The 24,731-nt window shown below is 41.9% G+C and overlaps 1 protein-coding gene across 3 annotated transcripts in view; it reads left to right on the forward strand.

Moving 5' to 3' along the window:
• SUSD1 (sushi domain containing 1) overlaps positions 1-24,731 on the forward strand; it is a 295,273-nt gene that overhangs the window by 138,589 nt on the left and 131,953 nt on the right. For all 3 annotated transcript variants that reach the window (XM_073591463.1, XM_073591465.1, XM_073591471.1), the window contains exons 16-17: positions 9,280-9,466; positions 9,629-9,717. In XM_073591463.1, coding sequence (XP_073447564.1) covers positions 9,280-9,466; positions 9,629-9,717 — 276 coding nt within the window. The remainder of the gene's footprint in view (positions 1-9,279; positions 9,467-9,628; positions 9,718-24,731) is intronic.

The following is a 24,731-nucleotide window of genomic DNA, read 5'->3' on the forward strand; positions in this document are numbered from 1 at the left end:
ATAGACAGTAGTGGGCAAAAATAATTGGGACAAGAATGAAAAATGCTAGGCTCAGAATGATCATCAGTTATATTTGTTAACATTCAATTTGCAACAGTCATGAGGTGAAAATTGTGTGTGATTGATGACTAAAAAACTAAAACTATGTCCCTTTTTCATACACAGGAAGACCTCAGCCAGGACGAGGCTGTAGAATGTGGCACACAGGAGGAGGCTGTGGAATGTGGCAGCCAGGAGGAGGCGGGGGTTAGTGGCAGCCAGGAGGAGGCGGGGCTAAGTGGCAGCCAGGAGAAGCCTGGGCACAGCAGGAGCCTGACCGAATCGCAGGTTCCTCCCCTCCGCCTTCCAAACAAAAGACCAGGAAGGGGAGTCACGTGCAGGATTCAGCACTCAGGCTGATTCAGGAGGCTTCTGCGTCCCTCAGAGCCACCCCCACTCCTGAAGAGGCCTTTGCCTGCATGGCTACCACCGAACTGCAGGGCATGCAGGAGGGCCAACGCCTCCTGTGTGAGGACCTTCTTTATAAAGTCTTAACTAAGGGGGTGAGGGGCGAAATCACACCCAATACCTACCTGAGTGAGTTGGACCATCCTCCTCCTCCCCCTCCTCCTCCTGCCACAACTCCACCACCACAGCCACAGCGTGGAAGGAAGCGTGGAAGGAAGACCAGAGAGTGATGACCTGGGTTCAGTGTGGTCTGGCCAAAGATGCAGTCTCTTGTATGGGGACATAGATGTCATCTGCTGCTTTCATGATCTCTGGGACTTCTGGAGCAGACTGCACTCCCTTATATGTGGACTCCTCAGGCCACCAATTTTGCAGTAAAATAATTGATGTGTGCCCTGGGGGCCAAAGGCTTCACCAATTTCTGCTGTTTCTCCAGCGTTGCCTCCCTTTTTGTTTGGTTGTGAGCCCTTAGTAAAGGTTTTTTTGTTTCAATTATACTCGCCTATGTGTGTTTTCCTTCAAAAAGGACAGTTTGTTTGTGAGTAGGCAGGTACATTTCAAAAATACAATGTGAAATTAACAAGGAACACCAACACCAAACAATCTCCTTGAGATTAAATAATACAAGATAATAATGGTGTTGTGGTAACTTGACACACAGAACACACCCAAAAATATTCAGGATGTTAAATAAAAAAAAAAAAAATAACAACCAGATCAGCCTTGAAAAAAATACAAACCCCAAAAAAACCCCAAAACACATCAGGCTTGAAAAAAATAAAAAGCACAAAAAAAAAAGATATAGATTTTTGGTCAGATGTGACAAATCATAATATATTGAGGGAATCACGATAAATAATAAAGAAATACGTTTGTGAGAACTCTGTGTGAATATCAGCAGCAAAACTACTTCGTTCTTCCTGCATTATAAAGAAGAAGAGAGTGCGCTGTATTAAACAATTTTAAACATTGCAGCCTGACGAAAGTGCTCTATCCATTCCGAACGCTAATTTTACCAGACCGAGCTGTTCCGTCTCGGAATTTCTTCTGAGCATGCGTGGCACTTTGTGCGTCGGAATTGTCCACACACGGTCAGAATTGACGAGATCGGATTTTGTTGTCGGAAAATTTTATAGCCTGCTCTCAAACTTTGTGTCAGAAAATTCGATAGAAAAAGTCAGATGGAGCCCACACACGGTCGGAATTTCCAACAACACGCTCCGATTGCAGATTTTCCGTTGGAAAATCCGACTGTGTGTATGGGGCATTACAGTTTACAGTTTATAAAAATGCAAAAAAAATAAAAAATAAAAAAAAACACAAAAAAATAAAAAAGCCAAAAAGGGTTGTCATTTTATTTTTCTTCTCTCTCTCTATTGTTCTCTCTCTTACGTTTGCTCTCTATTGTCCGCTCTATTGTTTGCTTTCTATTGTTACTGTATTTTAGAACTGGAATGTTTTGTTTTTACTGTGTTTTATTGTATTTGCTTTGCAGGTATGGCATGTCTTACTGTTGTACTGTAATGTTACTTTTTTATAGTTAACCATCATTTGCTTAACAGGTACAGCATTCAGCTGCAACATGGGTTTATTTATTCTGACAGCAACAGCATTTGCTCCCACGATACATAAAGCCGTGACTCCAGTGGTGTAGGAGGTGATTTCACCACCACAGTTAAAAAAAAGCGCATATATGCCAAAGCATAGGGGCAAGGGTGGAGGGGCGATTTGATCCTAACATTAGGGGAAGATTGCCCTCATGCTTTGGCATATATTTTTTAGGTACAGATTGCGATAAAAAAATAAGTTGTTTTATTGAGTTAATGTTTTATTATTACCATCGTTTTTCAGTTACGCCATTCAGCTGCAGGACTGATTTATTTATCTTGACAGCAACAGCGTTTGCTCTCACGATACCCAGTGCTGTATTTTGGCCTAGGCCAACAAGGCCCAAGCCTAGGGCGGCACTTTGTGGGGGGGCAGTGGGCGACGCCGCCCCCCCTCACGAAAAAAGCCCCCCTCTGCCTCCCGAGTCAGTCAATTTACTGCAGGAGGTTGCTGGCCGAGCGTCTCTTACATGGAGCACACACAACGAGTGCTCACAGTTCCCCCCTCCCCCTCCCCTTCCCCTCTGCACAGACAGGAGAGAGAGAGAACTTGTCAGCGTCTCCTCCTCTGTTGTGATTCCGGGTCGCTCTGATTGTGGCTTCAGTGGGCAGACTCAGCTACAGTCCGCATATCCTGGAGAGTGAGAATAAAATACTGATCCTCTTCACTGTTTCTCCTTGAAAACCTCACAAGGCTTATCTGTGCTCCAACTTTGTTTCTCCTATCACCCTGTTATCTGAAATAAGGACTCTCTGATAATTAACCCTCTATGTCCTTGCTGTGCTTTACACTCTATTTCAATGGATACATGCACACTGCTGCTTACATATATGGTTAACTCTTTACAGCTCAATATCTGCAGGCTGGTGCTTCTGGAATCAATGGCATTTAACACCTTAGTGTCTGCTTTTATATGTGGTTAACCTTTTCATAGCTACTTGTATCTCTAAGCCCTGGTTCACATTGATGCTACTTTTGAAATCACGCTACTTCACTTGAAGTAGCACGATTTCAAAGTAGCAAGGTCAGCGCAATTTCAGGTGCTATTTGATAGACATTTGTGTGGCTTCATTCACAGAGGTCTATTGAAGTCGCACCTGAAATCGGCAAAAGTAGTACAGAAACTACTTTTACAAATCGGTGCGACGCTGCAAAATCAGTGTCGCACCGATTGGAACAGTGCCATTGCCTCCAATAGCCTGCGACTTTTCATGCGATTTGATCTCTCAAATCACATGACAAATTGCTCCAATGTGAACCTAGGCTTAGGCTCAGTTCACACTGGCTTTGTTGGGCACTGATGAGGCTGCATTGATGGGCACTGACGAGGCTGCATTGATGGGCACTGACGAGGCTGCACTGATGAGCACTAATGAGGCTGCTTTGATGGGCACTAATGAGGCTGAATTGATGGGCACTGATGAGGCTGCATTGATGGGCACTGATGAGGCTGCATTGATGGGCACTGACGAGGCTGCACTGATGAGCACTAATGATGCTGCTTTGATGGCCACTGATGAGGCAGCTTTGATGGGCACTGATGAGGCTGCTTTGATGGGCACTGATGAGGCTGCTTTGATGGACACTGATGAGGCAGCTTTGCTGGGCACTGATGAGGCTGCATTGATGGGCACTGATGAGGCTGCATTGATGGGCACTGACGAGGCTGCATTGATGGGCACTGACGGGGCTGCAATGATGGGCACTGATGAGGCTGCATTGATGGGCACTGACGAGGCTGCACTGATGAGCACTAATGATGCTGCTTTGATGGGCACTGATGAGGCAGCTTTGATGGGCACCGATGAGACTGCTTTGATGGGCACTGATGAGGCTGCACTTGGTACCCACTTTTAACCACTTCAATACTGGGCACTTTCACCCCCCTCCTTCCCAGACCAATTTTTAGCTTTCAGCGCTGTCACACTTTGAATGACAATTGCGCGGTCATGCAACACTGTACTCAAATTACATTTTTATAATTTTTTTCACACAAATAGAGCTTTTCTTTGGTATTTTCTTTTGATAAATTTTGACCAAAAATGATGGTGCTACATTTCTTTGGTAAAAATAACCCAAATCAGTGTTTATTTGGTGTTGGCAGTGATGGGGGACAGACAGATGTTTTATGGGAACACTGACATGTGTATGGGGACAGGGGTGACAGTGGTGCTTGGTGTACTGTTTGTGGGGTGATCTGTAACAGCTCTCTGTGTAAAATCATTCTCGCACAGAGAGCTGTCACAGATCTGCAGATTCCCCCCCCCCCCACCACACTGAGCTCAGCGGGGAGAACTGTCACAGAGACATGCGTCTCTGTTTACATTGTGACAGCTGCGATTGGACACAGCCGTCACGTGATCGGGAGGGCCGATCACTGCACCCATATCCCGATCTCTGCTCAGCTGGATTCTGTGATCATAATGATCACAGGATCAAGCCGCAGCGCGCCTTGGAGCCGTGCTGCGAGCACTCGCTCTGAGGGACGTTCCTGAACGTCCGTTCCTGAACGTCCACTCAGGACAAGGAAATGACCACCCAGCCGTTTATGTGCAGTGGCCGGGTGGGAGGTGGTTAATGTACAGAGAGAAAGAGGTGCAGCTCTAAGAAGAAAAGGTGGAGCCTAAAGAGGAAAGGGTGTGGTTTACAGGTGACAGGGCGGGTCTTAAACAGGAAGGGGCATGGCATTGACAGGAAAGGGTGGGTCGTATTTATATTAGGGGGTTCACAAGTTTAGTCAGGCCTAGGGCAGCACAAAACCTAAATACACCTCAGATAATACCACCGCAGTTAAAAAAAATGGTGCATGTATGCCCATCATTAGAAGTGGATGGATGAAGGGCGGTATTCTAATGGTGTGCATACCCCACCGATCAATCTCTTTTTTCATGCAGCCTATAAGAACATTACCATATACGCCCAACATGTACCAGCAACAAACTGGAATGTTGCTGGACTTTAAATGGTTATACCAGAATAATACCTGCAGGTTTTGGTATTAACCTAGGTATCATTCTTTTCAGCCAGCGGTCGGCTTTCATGTAAAAGCAATCCTAGTGGCAAATTAGCCTCTAGACTGCTTTTACAAACAGTGGGAGGGAACACCCCCCTCCCACCGTCTTCAATGGTTTTCTCTGGCACTCCTGTCCCACCAAGGAACCCAAGAATGCAGCCGGTGGTTCCATAGAGCTGATCGGAGACCAGAACGGCTCCAATCATCTCTATGGCCTAAGACAGTGTTTCTCAATTCCAGTCCTCAAGGCGCCCCAAAGGTCATGTTTTCAGGCTTTCCATTATTTTGCACAGGTGATTTGATCAGTTTAACTCTTTTAGTAATTACCACAGCTGTTTCATCTGAGGGAAATCCTGAAAACATAAACTGCTGGGGCGCCTTGAGGACTGGAGTTGAGAAACACTGGCCTAAGAAACCGGAAGCTACGAGCATTTCATGACTTAGGTTTCACCGGATATAAACAGCGCCATTGGGAAATTGGGAAAGCATTTTATCACACCGATCTTGGTGTGGTCAGATGCTTTGAGGGAAGAGGCGATATCTATGGTCTAATAGAACCCAATTTTTCAAAAAAGAGTACCAGTCACTTATTGCCACCATAGGGAATATTTACATTCCCTGAGATAACAATAAAAATGATTAAAAAAAAATGAAAGGAACAGTTTAAAACTAAAATAAAGAAGCAAAATAAATAATAATAAAAAAAAAAAAGAGCACCCTTGTCCCCCTGTGCTCACGCACAAAGGTGAATGCAAGCGTCGGTCTCATGTGGTATATAAACAGCAATTTCACCATACATGTGAGGTATCACCGTAAATAACTAATCGAGGGCAGTAATTTTATCAGTAGACCACCTCTGCAAATCTAAAGTGGTAACCTGTAAAGGCTTTAAAGGGTTTTAAAAATGTATGTAGTTAGTCGCCGCTGCACATTTGTGCGCAATTTTATCGCATGTCGTGTTTGGTATCCATGTACTTGACTTAAGATCATCCTTTTTATTTTATCAAACATTTGGGCAATATAGTGTGTTTTAGTGCATTAAAATTCCAAAAAAATTGCGTTTGAAAAATCGCTGTGCAAATACTGTGTGAAAAAAAAATTGCAACACCCACCATTTTAATCTGTAGGGCTTTACTTTAAAAAATATAATGTTTGGGGGTTCAAAGTAATTTTCTAGCACAAAAACATATTTTTTCATGGAAACAAAAAGTGTCAGAAACAGCTTTGTCTTCAAGTGGTTAGAAGAGTGGGTGATGTGTGACATAAGCTTCTAATATTGTGCATAAAAAGCCAGGACAGTTCAACCCCCCCCAAATGACCCCTTTTTGGAAAGTAGACACCCCAAGCTATTTGCTGATAGGCATGCTGAGTACATGGAATATTTTATATTTTGCCACAAGCTTCAGGAAAATTACAAACTTTTTTTTTTTGCACAAAGTTGTCATTAAATGATATTGCTCAAACATACCATGGGCAATTTCACCCCAAAATACATTCTGCTGCTTCTCCTGAGTACGGGGATACCACATGTGTGAGACTTTTTGGGAGCCTAGCCGTGTATAGGACCCAAAAACCAATCCCGGCCTTCAGGCTTTCACTTTCACTGATTTCACTTCCTCACTACCTACCACAGTTTCGAAGGCCATGAAATGTCAAGATATCTCAAAATCCCCACAAATGACCCCATTTTGGAAAGTAAACACTTCAAGCTATTTGCTCAGAGGCATGTTGTGTCCATGGAATATTTTATATTTTGCCACAAGTTTCAGGAAATTTACAATTTTTATTTATTTATTTATTTTTTTTTACATAAAGTTGTCACTTAATGATATATTGTTCAAACGTGGCATGGTTATAAGTGGAATTACACCCTAAAATACATTCTGCTGCTTCTCCTGAGTAAGGGGATACCACATGTGTGAGACTTTTTGGGAGCCTAGCCATGTACAGGACCCCGAAAATCAATCACCGCCTTCAGGTTTTCTAAAGACGTAAAATTGTGATTTTACTCCTCACTACCTATCACAGTTACGGAGGCCCTGAAATATCCAGATAGCACAACCCCCCCCAAATTACCCCATTTTGGAATGTAGACACCCCAAGGTATTTGCTAAGAGGCATGGTGAGTATTTTGCAGCTCTCATTTGTTTTTTAAAATGAAGAAAGAAAAGAAAAATGTATTATTTATTTTCTTTTTTCAATTTTCAAAACTTTGTGACAAAAAGCGAGATCTGCAAAATACTCAACATGCCTCTCAGCAAATAGCTTTGGGTGTTTACTTTCCAAAATGGAGTCATTTGGGGGGGGGTTGTGCTATCGTGCTATCTAGACACATGTGGTATCCCCATACTCAAGAGAAGCAGCAGAATGTATTTTGGGGTGTATTTCCACATATAACCATGCCATGTTTGAACAATATATCATTTAGTGACAACTTTGTGTAAAAAAAAAAAAGAAAATTATAATTTTCCCGACACTTGTGGCAAACGATAAAATAATCCATGGACTTAACATGCCTCTCAGCAAATAGCTTGAAGTGTCTTCTTTCCAAAAAGGGGTAATTTGGGGGGGGGGGGTTGTGCAATCTTGACATTTCATGGCCTTCGAAACTGTGATAGATAGTTGAGGACGGGAAATCACCATTTTACGCCCTGAGAAAGCCTGAAGGCAGTGATTAGTTTGCGGGGTCCTGTACACGGCTAGGCTCACAAAAAGTCTCACACATGTGGTATCCCCGTACTCAGGAGAAGCAGCAGAATGTATTTTGGGGTGCAATTTCACATATGCCCATGTCATGTTTGAGCAATATATCATTAAGTGACAACTTTGTGCAAAAAAAAATGTGTAATTTTCCCGCAACTTGTGGCAAAATATAAAAGATTCCATGGACTCAACATGCCTCTCAGCAAATAGCTTGGGGTGTCTACTTTCCAAAATGAGGTCATTAAGGGGGGTGCTATTTTGGCATTTTATGGCCTCCAAACTGTGATAGGTAGTGAGGAGTGAAATTAAAAATTTACACCCTTAGAAATCGTTGAAGGCAGTGATTGCTTTTCAGGGTCCTGTACGTGGCTAGGCTCCCAAAAAGTCTTACACATGTGGTATCCCCATACTCAGGAAATGCAGCAGAATGTATTTTGGGGTGTAATTCCACACATAACCATGGCATGTGTGAGCAATATATAATTTAGTGACAACTTTGTGTAATTTTTAATTTTTTTGTAATTTGTCAATCACTTGTGACAAAAAATAAAATATTCAATGGGCTCAGCATGCCTCTCAGCAATTTCCTTGGGGTGTCTACTTTCCAAAATGGGGTCATTGGGGGGGGTGGTTGTACTGCCCTGCCATTTTAGCACCTCAAGAAATGAGATAGGCAGTCATAAACTAAAAGCTGCATAAATTCCAGATTCCAGCTGCATAAATTCCAATTCTAGTTTGTAGACGCTATAACTTTTGTGCAAACCAATAAATATACACTTATTGACATTTTTTTTACCAAAGACATGTGGCTGAATACATTTTGGCCTAAAAGTATGACTAAAATTGAGTTTATTGGATTTTTTTATAACAAAAATTAGAAAATATAATTTTTTTCGAAATATTCGGTCTTTTTAGTTAGTTAATATCGAAAAAATAAAAGGCAATCAAATACCATCAAAAGAAAGCTCTATTTGTGGAAAAAAAAGGATGCAAATTTTGTTTGGGTGCAGCATTGCATGACCGTGCAATTACCAGTTAAAACAGCGCAGTGCCAAATTGTAAAAAGTGCTCTGGTCATTGAGCAGCCAAATCTTGGGCTGAAGTGGTTAAACTGAAACTTTAATTGGGCCTCACGTAAAGTAAAATAAATTAAATGGTCACTGGGGAATAAAGATGTGTATGGTTGGATAACCTTGGGTGTTCACAGTTCACAGGCAACTCGGGCATTTTGAAGAGCTATTTGAAATCTCTTACTAAAAAGAGGGATCAGAAAAAGTGTGGGTAGGACACATATACTATAATACACAGTCAGTGGTAAAGATGTTAATATAAAGATATTGACCTAGTGGATGAATGAGGGAAGTGAGCTGATGCAGTTTTCCTGTAGATTCATTAATTTTATATGTCGGTTCATTGATCCCCTTGTCACATTTTTCTTTCTTAATCATTAAAGGATTATGACATTGGCTTTTTATCAGTAACTGAATATTTGTACTCACCTTACCCAGGTGTTCATACAAGGTAAAACCTGGAATCCACAGGGATTGCTCCAGAACATCATGTTTAATTTCAGTACAGAAGAGTCTACACCAATCCTTTGCTTAGAGTTGCCTCCTGGAGCGGAGTACCTAATCAATATTACTGAGTCATCCACAGAACTGTCTGCACATGTTATTCTAAACATGACAAGCCATGGTGAGTGTATATATATTTATATAAAAACTCAATTGCCTTTTAACATAAAATGGGTGCATTTGTCTATAAAACTTTAACTATTAAACATTAAAAGAAGAACTCATGAGTATAAATGTTACCCACTAACCTACTTGTAATTATCATCTTTTTTTTCTCTTGTAGAACGTGAAAACTCCATCAATCAGCAAACAATTAATGAAACATGCTTGCAGTTGAATAGAAATTTAGATGGTTTACAAGAGTTATACAAAGTATGTTTTAATTCATATCAATGCTGTTTGCTATTTAGGGAAGCAAAAGCCGAATTCAAACCAAAGTCCTAGGCATGTTAATAACTTTTTACCAACCCCCCCCTCCCCCCAACCCAAAGTAAATTTCTTAAAACCTTCCCTGTATGCATTCCAATAATATAAGAAACATAATATTATAGGTTTGCAAATGTAACTATTAATTCCAAAAAATACAATGAGAACCTAGAAAAAAAGATTGCATTTCCAATTTTGTATGTTGCATACTCCTTTATGTACAGATTTCTTTTAACCTTTAATTTAGAATAGAGTGTACTTTTTAGGTATTTTGTGCCATTTACATTAGAAAAGCTAAGGGTTCAGCAAGTAGTGAAATGGACAAAGTCTAAATATTTGAAAACATTCTCCTTCTGTTTTCTACGCACCCTTTAATGTATCTCTTTCCTGTTTGATGTCATTATTCGCTTTATTCAGCAGGACATTTTAGTGAAAACTGTGTTTACTTGGGTAATTTGGCTATTCAGACAAGTGTCTAGGCTTTGTTAAAGTGGCCATTTTCATTTAAATCTATTATTGTTTTTCAATAACTGAAGAATAAGGGAAAACAGCAATGAATATTGATGACACTGCCAATATAGTACATAGATGAACGCTGTTTTTCAATTGTTGCACCAAGGAGAGCGGATGATACAAAAGCTTTAAAGTAAACTTGTGCTTAGCCTATCCAGGGAAGAGCAATGGGTTTGCTTGAAACCCCCTATCAACAGTAGCAGGAGATCTGAAGGAAATAACAGGTACTTCGGAGTATTGAAGGGCACATGACTGCACTGGGCCAATCAGTCCTGCAGCAGGGTGTCCAAAGCCCTGTGTAACATAATATTCTGGCGACATATAGCTTATACATGGCTTTCTTTTTGCTATTGACAGCTGAATGTAGTGGTTGTGCAGTGAAATGGAAAGGGAAATTTATGATTATGAAACTTGTTGCTTTACCCTGCACAGCAAAAGGCCCATTCATGTTAATATTTGATTTCTATGTTTTACCAGTTCTTTTTAGATGAGGTGTTTTCTTGATATGCAGGGACATTCTTTTTTGCAGTGACACCACAGATGCATGTGTATTTCTCCCTAAGGCCCTGTTCACCCATAGTGCAGTGACCTGTGTTTTACTGCACTGTTAGTGGGCAGTCGGAAGAAGAATGTTGACTGTCAGTGGAAAATAAAAAAATTCCCCAGCATTCGATAAAAAATGCCCTGTTATCAGTGGTCAAAGGAATTAACAAATTTCTCAGGTGGCAGGGATCAGTGGGAACGAAATGACTTGGGATTGGAAAAAAAATATCCCAGTGCTGGTGGTGGGAAAAATTTCCCAAGCATAGGGAAAAAAATGCTCTGCTATCGGCAATCATTGAAAGCAAAAAAAGCCCCAGGTTCTTGGTAGAAATTAGAGAAAAATCCCCCCTGCTATGGTGCTCAGTGAGGGGTAGAAGCCCCCTGCATCTGCCCATCTTCCACTATTTTTTTTCAGTGGGGGCCAGAATCCCTTCTCTCAAACAGTGTTCAGTGGGGGTAAGATTTCCCTTCCCTCCAGCATTTATGCAGCTGCTTCCCTGAATGAAATCACAGCTGGAACTATGAGGACAGAAGACATATCCTTAACCCACGGAATGGTTGGGGTTCTTCATATGGAGACTGAATGTAGAAAGGGAGGGGAGCCCACTAGGACAATCAATATAGTTTTATTTTAATTAATTTATTTCAGGTACTTATATAGCGCCCTCAATTTACGCAGCGCTTTACATATACATTGTACATTCACATCAGTCCCTACCCCCAAGGAGTTTACAATCTAAGGTCCCTAACTCACATTTATACATATACTATGGCCAATTTAGACAGGAGACATTTATGACCTAATATTAGAAAGGGAAAGCATACAACACACATACCCCAAAAAACAAAGATTCTCGCTGTAATTTTGTCTGAAAATGAACATGTTTTGGGGGAAATAGGTATGCTTCGGGTGATGATCCCTCTAAAAAGGCTAGCTTCTTGACTGTCATGCTGATCCTTTTGTATTGATATTTTCAGCCACTGATTTGACTTGAATGCTTTGTGCTTGTGTCACTCTTTGAAGTTTTTTGGTGGAACAAAGCTAAGCAACTAACATTTTTATAATGAACCCAACAAAGGCAGCATATATATAGTTCTCTTATGACAGGTATTTTGCAACAACAGACTGCTGTTTTTCCTAAGGTCTTGTAGTAGACAGTGGCAAAATAGTGAGTTGAGTTTGTTGTTTATTTAAAAATAAAATTAAAAAATGTATATATCTTTTCGGGTGGTCATAGGCAGTTTAATAAAAGCAGCCAATGATCCTGACTTTGAGCATTATTTGTGTCTATTAGTCCTTTTTAGCTTTGCTGTAGGGGCAATAACAGCAGCCAGACATGCTCATTATTACATAGGAGGATGTTCTAATGTCTAAAAATAACTTCCTGTGGACAGGCCCTAAATCCCTTAAAGGGGCTGTAAAGGTTCGTGTTTTTTCACCTTAATGCATCCTAAGGTGAAAAAACACCTGGCAGTCACCAGTCCCCTAGCCCCCGTTTTACTTACCTGAACCCCTTCATTAAGTTGGCGGGGATACACTTTCTCTCCACGGGCTCTTGGCTCTTGATTCGGGGTGGGGCCGAGTCTGGCATTCTGTGTCTATAAACGCAAATGCTGGACTCTTGAGCGTGCCCGCAAGGTAACCACCTCGGGGAATCGCTACTCCAAGGGGGTTATCAGATGTGGGGAGGAGCCGCGAGAGCCACCGGGGACCGCAGAAGAGCAGGTTCAGGGCCAATCTGTGCAAAACGAGCTGCACAGTGGAGGTAAGTTTACAGTCACTTTAAGCCCTGTACACACAGGCCGAATACCAGGCAACTTCGGCCTGTTCAATAAAAAACATCCAACATTCAGCCTGTGTGTAAACCCGCTGGGTTGAACGGAAAAAAATCATAGTGTGTACTAGGGATGAGCCTGACGTTCGAGTCGAGTGTTCGCCGAATAGCGAACAATTTGGGATATTGGCGGCAAATTTGAAAGCCGCGGAACACCCTTTAAAAGTCTATGGGAGAAATCAAAAGTGATAATTTTAAAGGCCTATATGCTTGGTATTGTCAGAAAAAGTGTTTGGGGACCTGGGTCCTGCCCCAGGGGACATGTATCAATGCAAAAAAAGTTTCAAAAGCGGCCATTTTTTCGGGAGCAGTGATTTTAATAATGCTTAAAGTGAAACAATAAAAGTGAAATATTCCTTTAAATTTCGTACCTGGGGGTTGTCTATAGTATAAAATAATAGAAACCTTCGCGCCAGTGGTGTCGATAGCAGATACTATATATGAATTACATATACTGGTGGTACATCTAGTAAGAAAACATTCCCAACAATAAAAAAAAATTTGTGGAAATATGTAAACAATCAGTGTAAGCTGCTCCCCAATTTTTGAATAATCAAAAAAATAGATAATCAAAAAAAGATGTAAGAAAGATAGGGGGCGCTAGATACCATAATAATCAAGTGCTCTAAATAAATATATCTCCTGCACTACCAAGAAAATGGAAATGTAAGAAAGCTAGGGGGCGCTAGATACCATACTATTCAAGTGCTCTAAATAAATATATCTCCTGCATTACCAAAAAAAATGAAAATCATAATAATGACAAATCATAATTAGATGACACATTGAAGTGCCCACAATAGTGAAAAAAAAATATATAGTGATTGATTGTCCACATAAAAAAGTGATAGAAGTAGTTGAAGTGATATCTTTCAATATTATCCCAATCTTGTTGCTGAAAACAAAAGGTTTTCCATCACCAAAGAAAAAATAAGAAAGGAAAAACACCTCGAAGTAGTAGATATCTGCTTACCAGATACCAATGACTCCTTTAGTTAAAAAGAGAGTCACTAGCGCTTGTGCAGGGTTGTGCCTGCTCACATGGATGGCCGGACTGTGGTTGGTATTATAGGCATGGATCGTTCCCGTCAAGCTCATTCAAGATAGGATAATGATACATAGGAAACAAAAACAGTCTCCATAGCGTAAAACCATTTATTAAAAAAGTAAACAATTTAAAAAGCCAAATGGCCGCTTACATTGGTGGGTGCCTACCCGGCACTGGGGCTGCTTGCATGTCAGGGTGACTTTGCAGTCAGAAATAGCCTTTCATGTCTCCTCCACGCTGGCGTGCGTTCCAGCTTACACAGGGGGGCAGCCAAAGGATCCGGATGTTGTTGGGTGATAGGACATGTGACCACGTACCGCTCCGACGTACGTTTCGTAGTAAAACGTCTTCAGGGAAGCGTACGTTGGTCACTGGAATGGTGGTTTTTATTAGGAACAGGAAGGGGGCGGGTAATTGGCATATGGGCCACAGGAACTGTGCTCATAGCAATAAAGTTGGAAAGTTCAACTATGGTCTGGAGCTTAGCTCCATCTTGTGGATATTTACTATATTGTTCACAAAAGACTCCTTATTTAAAAACGAATGTGACTTTTATTAGGAACAGGAAGGGGGCGGGTAATTGGCAAATGGGCCACAGGAACTGTGCTCATAGCAATAAAGTTGAAAGGTTCAACTATGGTCTGGAGCTTAGCTCCATCTTGTGGATATTTACTATATTGTTCACAAAAAACTCCCTATTTAAAAACAAATGTGACTTCATATCAACCATCTCCTAGGGGGAGACAACATGTTGTTATAGTCCCCCTACTGGTTAAAAACAGGTAGGTAAATCCACCCATATAGGTGGTGGGGAAGTGAGAAAAATATATAAGTGAATAAAATTAATGGTGGTGTTTTTGTAGAGAAAAAAGGGGGGGACTCATGTAACCCTGAATTCTATAACAGCCCCAGTCTCGGTTTACATACAAAAATGATTACAAAACTGAATAGCATTTCATAAACCTTAAAAGGCTGCAATATAACCTATCCCTGTCTGACTCAAATAATAAAGAGGACAAAGAAGAGGGGGGGAAGAGTATTCCATCTTGCACCCTAGACAGCTATCTCTGACCACAACCATAATACAAGTGGTGCCTAACTCACTCGCATGATCTGAAGTGGACAGATAATAATATTCCTAGACACTCCTGGACTCAATAATTTGTAAGAAAACAATTAAGGTCCAGATCTATATTCATCCCATGTGGTTGCATAGTCCGTAATTTATAAAGCCAGTACGTTTCATTCCTAGATATTGCCCTTTTCATATGGGTACCTCTCCAATCCCTAGAGATTTTGTCAATCCCATAGAATGTACATAGTGATGGGTCACTATCATGGTAAAGTTTGAAGTGTCTTGAGACACTATGATTAGGGTATCCCTTTTTAATATTTGTTAAATGTTCATTTATTCTTACTTTCAGTTGGCGTGTGGTTCTGCCCACGTATTGAAGGGAACATGGGCATTCCAGAACATATGTTACGTGATCAGAATCACATGTGATGAGAGGTTTGATATCAAATTGTTGTTGTGTTACTATAGATTGGAATTGGGTCTTCTTTTTCTTGGTACCTGGTTTTCTGGTTATTTTACAAGCATTGCATCTAGTGCAATAGTGAAACCCGGAACCATCCAGGAAAGTGGGAGGTTTCCCGGGGGGATCTGGTACATTTGGAGCCAAGCGATTCCTCAGGGTAGGGGCCCTTCGGTAGATAAACTAATGCCCCGTACACACGGTCGGATTTTCCGATGGAAAATGTCCGATCGGAGCGTGTTGTCGGAAATTCCGACCGTGTGTAGGCTCCATCGGACATTTTCCATCGGATTTTCCGACACACAAAGTTGGAGAGCAGGAGATAAAATTTTCCGACAACAAAATCCGTTGTCGGAAATTCCGATCGTGTGTACACAAATCCGACGGACAAAGTGCCACGCATGCTCAGAATAAATAAAGAGATGAAAGCTATTGGCCACTGCCCCATTTATAGTCCCGACGTACATGTTTTACGTCACCGCGTTTAAAACGATCGGATTTTCCGACAACTTTGTGTGACCATGTGTATGCAAGACAAGTTTGAGCCAACATCCGTCGGAAAAAATCCTAGGATTTTGTTGTCGGAATGTCCGAACAAAGTCCGACCGTGTGTACGGGGCATTAGGATAATTGGGCAGGGAAGATTGGATATCTTTATCTTTGAGTAGGATAGGCCAGTATTTTTTGAAGATACCTTCTACTGTTTTGTATTGGCGATGAAAGCCTGATATGAACGCACAGTCACCCTTATATTCTTGTTTTGGTTTGGGGACCAATAGGGACTGCCTGTCCTTATTTGCCACCTGTGAGACCAATTTTTTCAAGATATGGGCAGGGTATCCCTTTTCTCTAAATCTAGTGGTGAGAATTGCTGCTTGTGTGAAATAATCCAAGATGTTATCACAATTTCGCCGTATACGCATGTATTGCCCTTTCGGTACAGCTCCTATCCATTGCGGATGGTGACAGCTGTGTGTAGGGACATATGCGTTACGGTCAGTTTCTTTAAAAAAAGTCTTTGTACTAATATGATCACCTTGTTTGAAGAGTGTTAGATCCAAATAATTCACCGTGGCCAGACTGTACTCCGCTGTGAACTTTAGATTGTACTTATTCATATTCATACACTCCAAAAACTTGTTAAAACTTTCTTTGGTTCCCTCCCACAGAATCATCACGTCATCTATGTATCTTTTATACAGAAGAAGTGAGTGAGGTCTGTTTTTGAAAATGGTCTCTGATTCCCATTTATTTAACGTAATATTCGCCACGCTAGGTGCATAGCGGGCTCCCATGGCTACACCGCCAATTTGGTTGTAGTAATCGTTTAATGCCCAGAAATAATTATTCCCCATGGCCATAGATAATCCTTTAATCAAAAATTTGATTTGTGATTTTTTCAGGGTGGATTGGTTGGTGAGAGCCCACCTCACTGATTCTAACACATATGTTTGGCGAAGGTTTGTATACAAAGACTCGATGTCTATTGTTACTAGTAAAGTTTGATCCGTGATGATGGTAGATTGTAACAGTGTAATTAGTTCTCGACTATCTTTGAGATAGGATTGGCTCTGTGGGACTAGAGGCTGGAGGAAGGTGTCGAGGTATTCCCCCACCCTAGAGTACAGAGAGCCAATCCCACTCACTATTGGACGGCCTGGTGGGTTTACCTTATCTTTATGTATTTTTGGTACTATATAGAGTACCGGAATTCTGGGTGTAGTTAGGTTCAAATAATCTGCTTCTTTCTGAGTTAATATTTGTTTACTGGTACCTTGGTTGATCCAATCTAATAGTTGTTGTTTCAGTTGTGGGGTAGGGTTACTTTTAAGCTTTTTATATGTTGAGGTGTCATTCAACTGTCTCCTTAGTTCTGTATTATAGTTTTCTTTGGTTAGTACTACCAAACCTCCCCCCTTGTCAGCAGGTCTCACCACTATCTGTTTGTTCTCTTCCAGTTTTTTTATTCCCTCCCATATTCTTTGGTTGTTTTTGTGTTGTGATATTTCAATCTGTCGTACTTCATCTTGGACCATACTCTTGAATACTTCTATGTGGTGGTGAGAACCCTTTTGGGGATTGAACACTGAATTATTTTTCAAATTACTGTGTACAAAAGGGTCTGTTATTTCCTGAATCCTAGTGTTGCTGGTTTGCCCTGCAAAATGTTTCCTGATATTTAGTTTCCTTATATATTTCTCAATATCTACGAACAGATTGAACTTATCTAGGTTCTTATTTGGCGCAAATTTTAATCCCTGTGCCAAGACTTCCAATTCTGCATCCGAAAATTCTATGGTGGTTAGATTAAATAATCCTGCTTTTAGTTGTTTCTCTTCCTTTTTCTTTCTCCCTCTGCCTCTTCTTCCTCTCTTTCTACTCTTTCTATATGATTTTGTTGTGAGTTGGAAGGGATTCTGTATGGTTCTTTCCAGTCTCTCCATTCCCCCCCTCCCTGGTGTGGGTAGGGGTTGTGTACTGGTCTCCCTCTAAAATTACCTCTAAAGTTTCCCCTTGGGGGCCTTGATGGGTACTGATTGCGGTTGTTGGCATAGTAGCCATAGTCTGGGGGTCTATAGTCAGTAGGGGGGGGTCTGTTGTAGTTAGGTCCCCTGTATGGTGAATGGTATGTGGTAGGGTATGGGTGAGAATTCCCCTTAGGGTAATTAACCACTTGAGCCCCGGACCATTATGCTGCCTAAGGACCAGAGGTCTTTTTCCAATTTGGCACTGCGTCGCTTTAACTGCTAATTGCGCGGTTATGCAATGCTGTACCCAAACGAAATTTGCGTCCTTTTCTTCCCACAAATAGAGCTTTCTTTTGATGGTATTTGATCACTTCTGCAGTTTTTATTTTTTGCGCTATAAACGGAAAAAGACCGAAAATTTTGAAAAAAAATGATATTTTCTACTTTTTGTTATAAAAAAAATCCAATAAACTCAATTTTAGTCATACATTTAGGCCAAAATGTATTCGGCCACATGTCTTTGGTAAAAAAAATGTCAATAAGCGTATATTTATTGGTTTGCGCAAAAGTTATAGCGTCTACCAACTAGGGTACATTTTCTGGAATTTACACAGCTTTTAGTTTATGACTGCCTATGTCATTTCTTGAGGTGCTAAAATGGCAGGGCAGTACAAAACCCCCCCAAATGACCCCATTTTGGAAAGTAGACACCCCAAGGAAATTGCTGATAGGCATGTTGAACCCATTGAATATTTATTTTTTTTGTCCCAAGTGATTGAATAATGACAAAAAAAAAAAAAAAAAAAATATTTACAAAAAGTTGTCACTAAATGATATATTGCTCACACAGGCCATGGGCCTATGTGGAATTGCACCCCAAAATATATTCAGCTACTTCTCCTGAGTACGGGGATACCACATGTGTGGGACTTTTTGGGAGCCTAGCCGCGTATGGGACCCCGAAAACCAATCACCGCCTTCAGGATTTCTAAGGGTGTAACTTTTTGATTTCACTCTTCACTGCCTATCACAGTTTCGGAGGCCATGGAATGCCCAGGTGGCACAACCCCCCCCCAAATGACCCCATTTTGGAAAGTAGACACCCCAAGCTATTTGCTGAGAGGCATATTGAGTCCATGGATTATTTTATATTTCGACACAAGTTGCGGGAAAGTGACACTTTTTTTTTTTTTTTTTTTTTTTTTGCACAAAGTTGTCACTAAATGATATATTGCTCACACAGGCCATGGGCCTATGTGGAATTGCACCCCAAAATACATTTAGCTGCTTCTCCTGAGTATGGGGATACCACATGTGTGGGACTTTTTGGGAGCCTAGCCGCGTACGGGGCCCCGAAAACCAATCACCGCCTTCAGCGTTTTTAAGGGCGTGAATTTTTGATTTTACTCTTCACTGCCTAACACCGTTTCGGAGGCCATGGAATGCCCAGGTGGCACAAACCCCCCCCAAATGACCCCATTTTGGAAAGTAGACACCCCAAGCTATTTGCTGAGAGGCATGGTGAGTATTTTGAAGCTCTCATTTGTTTTTGAAAATGAAGAAAGACAAGAAAAAACTTTTTTTTTTTTTCTTTTTTCAAATTTCAAAACTTTGTGACAAAAAGTGAGGTCTGCAAAATACTCACTATACCTCTCAGCAAATAGCTTGGGGTGTCTACTTTCCAAAATGGGGTCATTTGGGGGGGTTTTGTGCCACCTGGGCATTCCATGGCCTCCGAAACTGTGATAGGCAGTGAAGAGTGAAATCAAAAATTCACGCCCCTTAGAAAGCCTGAAGGCGGTGCTTGGTTTTCGGGGTCCCGTACACGGCTAGGCTCCCAAAAAGTCTCACACATGTGGTATCCCCGTACTCAGGAGAAGCAGCAGAATGTATTTTGGGGTGTAATTTCACATATTCCCATGGCATGTTTGAGCAATATATCATTTAGTGACAACTTTGTGCAAAAAAAAAAAAAAAAAAAAATTTGTCTCTTTCCCGCAACTTGTGTCGCAATATAAAATATTCCATGGACTCGACATGCCTCTCAGCAAATAGCTTGGGGTGTCTACTTTCCAAAATGGGGTCATTTGGGGGGGTTTTGAACTGTCCTGGCATTTTATGCACAACATTTAGAAGCTTATGTCACACATCACCCACTCTTCTAACCACTTGAAGACAAAGCCCTTTCTGACACTTATTTTTTACATGAAAAAGTTTTTTTTTTTTTGCAAGAAAATTACTTTGAACCCCCAAACATTATATATTTTTTTAAAGCAAATGCCCTACAGATTAAAATGGTGGGTGTTTCATTTTTTTTTTTCACACAGTATTTGCGCAGCGATTTTTCAAACGCATTTTTTGGGGAAAAAACACACTTTTTTAAATTTTAATGCACTAAAACACACTATATTGCCCAAATGTTTGATGAAATAAAAAAGATGATCTTAGACCGAGTACATGGATACCAAACATGACATGCTTTACAATTGCGCACAAACGTGCAGTGGCAACAAAATAAATACATTTTTAAAAGCCTTTAAAAGCCTTTACAGGTTACCACTTTAGATCTACAGAGGAGGTCTACTGCAAAAATTACTGCCCTCGATCTGACCTTCGCGGCGATACCTCACATGCATGGTGCAATTGCTGTTTACGTTTGACGACAGACCGCCGCTTGCGTTCGCCTTAGCGCAAGAGCAGGGGGCGACAGGGGTGCTTTTTTTTTTTTTTTTTTTTTTCTTTATTATTTTTTTGCTTTTTTATCTTATTTTTAAACTGTTCCTTTCATTTTTTTTTTTTTTAAATCATTTTTATTGTTATCTCGGGGAATGTAAATATCCCCTATGATAGCAATAGGTAGTGACAGGTACTCTTTTTTGAAAAAATTGGGGTCTATTAGACCCTAGATCTCTCCTCTGCCCTCAAAGCATCTGACCACACCAAGATCGGTGTGATAAAATGCTTCCCCAATTTCCCAATGGCGCTATTTACATCCGGCGAAATCTAAGTCATAAAATGCTCGTAGCTTCCGGTTTCTTAGGCCATAGAGATGTTTGGAGCCACTCTTGTCTCTGATCAGCTCTATGGTCAGCTGGCTGAATCACCGGCTGCATTCTCAGGTTCCCTGTTGAGACAGGAGAGCCAGAGAAAAACACGGAAGACGGTGGGGGGGGGGGGCATTCCCTCCCACGGCTTGTAAAGGCAGTCTAGAGGCTAATTAGCCGCTAGGATTGCTTTTACATGAAAGCCGACCGCTGGCTGAAAAGAATGATACCAAGATGATACCTAAACCTGCAGGCATCATTCTGGTATAACCACTCAAAGTTGTGAATGGCGTACCTGAAGACAAAAAAATGGTTAACAATAAAGCACAGTAAACAATAAAGTATAAATAATTACATACCTGAAAAACAAACATGATAAAACATAATAACAATAACAATAACAATAAAACACTGCAGAATAGAATACAGTAAAAAAAGAGCAGAACAATAGAGAGAGAGAATAGAGAGAGAGAACAATAAAACGACAACTATTTTTTTTTATTTTATATATATATTTTTTTTTTTTACACTTTTTTTGTAACTAACTTTTATAACTGTAACCGGTTCCAGGTTCGGGTCTCTCAAAATGCGATGGCATCTTGGGAGACCCTGTGAAAGTGTGCCTAGTCTGTGCAATGCTGTACCCTACGCTAATACTCAACTAGTGTATGGTAGCGTTCAAAACATTCACCAATGCAAAGACCAGGATTGTCAGGACAGAAGGGACAATAATAGCGGGTGTCACGCCTATATCCGCGTTTGCTGCAGACACAACATCTTTTTGGGGGGGGTTCGTTGGGTAGGGGTACTCGGGAGCACATAAAAATGCCTCTCATGCAGCCGACTGCATTTCGTTGGGGGATGTGAATGGGGGAAGTACGGGCGCTGCAGAAGTGGTGGGTTCCCAATTAGGATTGGCGAATGCAGCAGGAAGGGCACTATGGGCACGACGGGCCTGTGTTTGTCTTTTTGGTGGCAGCGGGACACTACTTGTGCTTGTCACCTCACCAGCTTGAACTGCACTTATGGGACTCGCCACGTCACCAAGTGTTACTGCAGTGCTGGTTTGACTACGACCGGGGTGTACTAGGCCGCTGGTGCTTGCCAGTTCAATAAAAAGCTTCCAAAAAAACTGTTAGCGATCGCAGGGATCAGGCCTGACTCTGCGAACGCTGCAGTTATGCGTTTAGTGTTTTGTAAGTGACAGTGATCGATCGATACTGCACTTGGGTGGGCTGGACTGGGCCGGGCGGAGGGGCAAAACGCAGGTGCTAGCAGGTATCTGGGTTGATCCCGCTAACACTGCGTTTTTGGGAACCCTAAACTGCTGGGGACGCTAGTATAGATCTGATCTGATCGGATCAGATATTGATCCGTTCAGATACTATACCACTAAAGGAGGCGTATGCTGCGTGCGTGGGTGTTAGCGGTACTGGCGCTAACCTGACGCTGCCTGGGGCCGGTGCTTGCTAGTTCACCAAAATGCTACCAAAAAAACTGTTAGCGATCGCAGGGATCAGGCCTGACTCTGCGAACGCTGCAGTTATGCGTTTAGTGCCTTGTAAGTGTCAGTGATCGATCGATACTGCACTTGGGTGGGCTGGGCTGGGCCGGGCGGAGGGGCACAACGCAGGTGCTAGCAGGTATCTGGGCTGATCCCGCTAACACTGCGTTTTTGGGAACCCTAAACTGCTGGGGACGCTAGTATAGATCTGATCGGATCAGATATTGATCCGATCAGATACTATACCACTAAGGGAGGTGTACGGTGCGTGCGTGGGTGTTAGCGGTACTGGCGCTAACCTGACGCTGCCTGGTGCTTGCTTGCCAGTTCACCAAAATGCTACCAAAAAAACTGTTAGCGATCGCAGGGATCAGGCCTGACTCTGCGAACGCTGCAGTTATGCGTTTAGTGTTTTGTAAGTGACAGTGATCGATCGATACTGCACTTGGGTGGGCTGGGCGGAGGGGCAAAACGCAGGTGCTAGCGGGTATCTGGGCTGATCCCGCTAACACTGTGTTTTTGGGAACCCTAAACTGCTGGGGACGCTAGTATAGATCTGATCAGATCAGATATTGATCCGATCAGATACTATACCACTAAGGGAGGCGCATGCTGCGTGCGTGGGTGTTAGCGGTACTGGCGCTAATCTGACGCTGCCTGGGGCGACGCATATCACCGCCGGGCGATCAGGGGGCTAAACCTTTATTAGGTAATAAACGGCGGGTGCCCTGACACTATAAAAAATAAACGAACTAACCTGCGTCACCCGTAACGGTTATAAGGTGATCAGTGGTGAAAGGGTTAACTAGGGGGCAATCAAGGGGTTAAAACATTTATTAGGTAGTATATGGGGGTCCCTGTCACTATAAAACGCTGACGGCGAACCTAAATATTTACCTCACTAACTAGCGTCACCAGCGACACTAATACAGCGATCAGAAAAATGATCGCTTAGCAACACTGGTGACAGGGGGTGATCAAGGGGTTAAAACTTTATTAGGGGGGGTTAGGGGGGTACCCTAGACCTAAAGGGGGGTAATACTCACTGTCCCAACACTGTAACTGTCACAAACTGACACTATGCAGTAATCAGAAAAAAAAAAAAAAAAAAAAAAAAACCTGCTGGTGTCAGTTTGTGACAGGGGGGGGGGGGGGTGATTGGGGGGGGATCGGGGGGCGATCGGGGGGGGGATCGGGGTGTTTTGTATGCCTGGCATGTTCTACTGTGTGTGTAGTGTGTTGTGCACTCACATTGATGTCTTCTCCCCTCGGCGCTGGAACGGAAAATACCGAGCCGAGGGGAGATGACATCATTTCCTTTGCTGCTGTTTAGCATACAGCAGCAAAGGAGTGTTCCCATTGGCCGGCGGCGATCGCGAGGGGGGGGCCACGAACGGATGGCCTCCCCCTCATCTCGGATCGCCGGGGAACAGAACGGGACCGCTTCGGGCACCGGGGGGGGGTCCGATCGGACCCCCCACCCGCGAGAGGCAAATCACGTACATGTACGTGATTTTGCCTGCCCGTGCCGCCTTGCCGACGTAAATCGGCGTTAGGCGGTCCTTAAGTGGTTAATAGGACCATGTGCTGTCCTATTGTTTTTGTGGCGTGTATTGGGGTCCCCTTTACTTTGGGCTGCCATAGACGCTACAGTGTTGTGTACTTCAACTTCCCTCTCCACTGTTGAATCTTGGGATGGGTTCAGCTGTAAATTTTGTTGCCATTTGTATACCCTATTGTCTTCATAGTCCTTAGTATCTCTAAAATATTTTTTGAGCTTTTTATCTTTGATTTCCCCATCGTATTTAACTAGATGGGTGTTTAATTCCTTAGCTTTGTCTAAATACTCTTTAGAGGACATAAGTGGTTCCATAGTTGTCTTGAGTTCTTTGATCTTAGATTCCAAGACAGCTTTTTTGGCTTCGCGCCTTCTTACCATCATTTGCATTAGTTTTTGTTCACAGGCGTTGAAGAATTGGTACCACTCATCAAGTAGTCTCAAATCCTCCACTCCATCATTGGGGCTAACATCCCATCTTAAACTTCTGGGGGTTAAATTTTTGCCTATATACATCTCCAGAGATGCAATATCCCACCACAGCCTAATTTGTTTTTCAGTGTCATATTTGAGTTGTTTGAATCCCTTATCCAAATCTACATTATTGGTAGATGTTTGTTGGAAAATCTCTTCCACGTTAATTTGTCTATTTTGCATAAAATTAAATACATCCATGGCTGCGATAAGTGACAAGTTTAAATCCAAATTATTCAAACTCAAACAGTAGAAAATAATAGAAACCTTCGCGCCAGTGGTGTCGATAGCAGATACTATATATGAATTACATATACTGGTGGTACATCTAGTAAGAAAACATTCCCAACAATAAAAAAAATTTGTGGAAATATGTAAACAATCAGTGTAAGCTGCTCCCCAATTTTTGAATAATCAAAAAAATAGATAATCAAAAAA

The sequence above is a fragment of the Aquarana catesbeiana genome, linkage group LG01, assembly GCF_042186555.1.
Source record: "Aquarana catesbeiana isolate 2022-GZ linkage group LG01, ASM4218655v1, whole genome shotgun sequence".
In the NCBI taxonomy this organism is placed as follows: domain Eukaryota; kingdom Metazoa; phylum Chordata; class Amphibia; order Anura; family Ranidae; genus Aquarana; species Aquarana catesbeiana.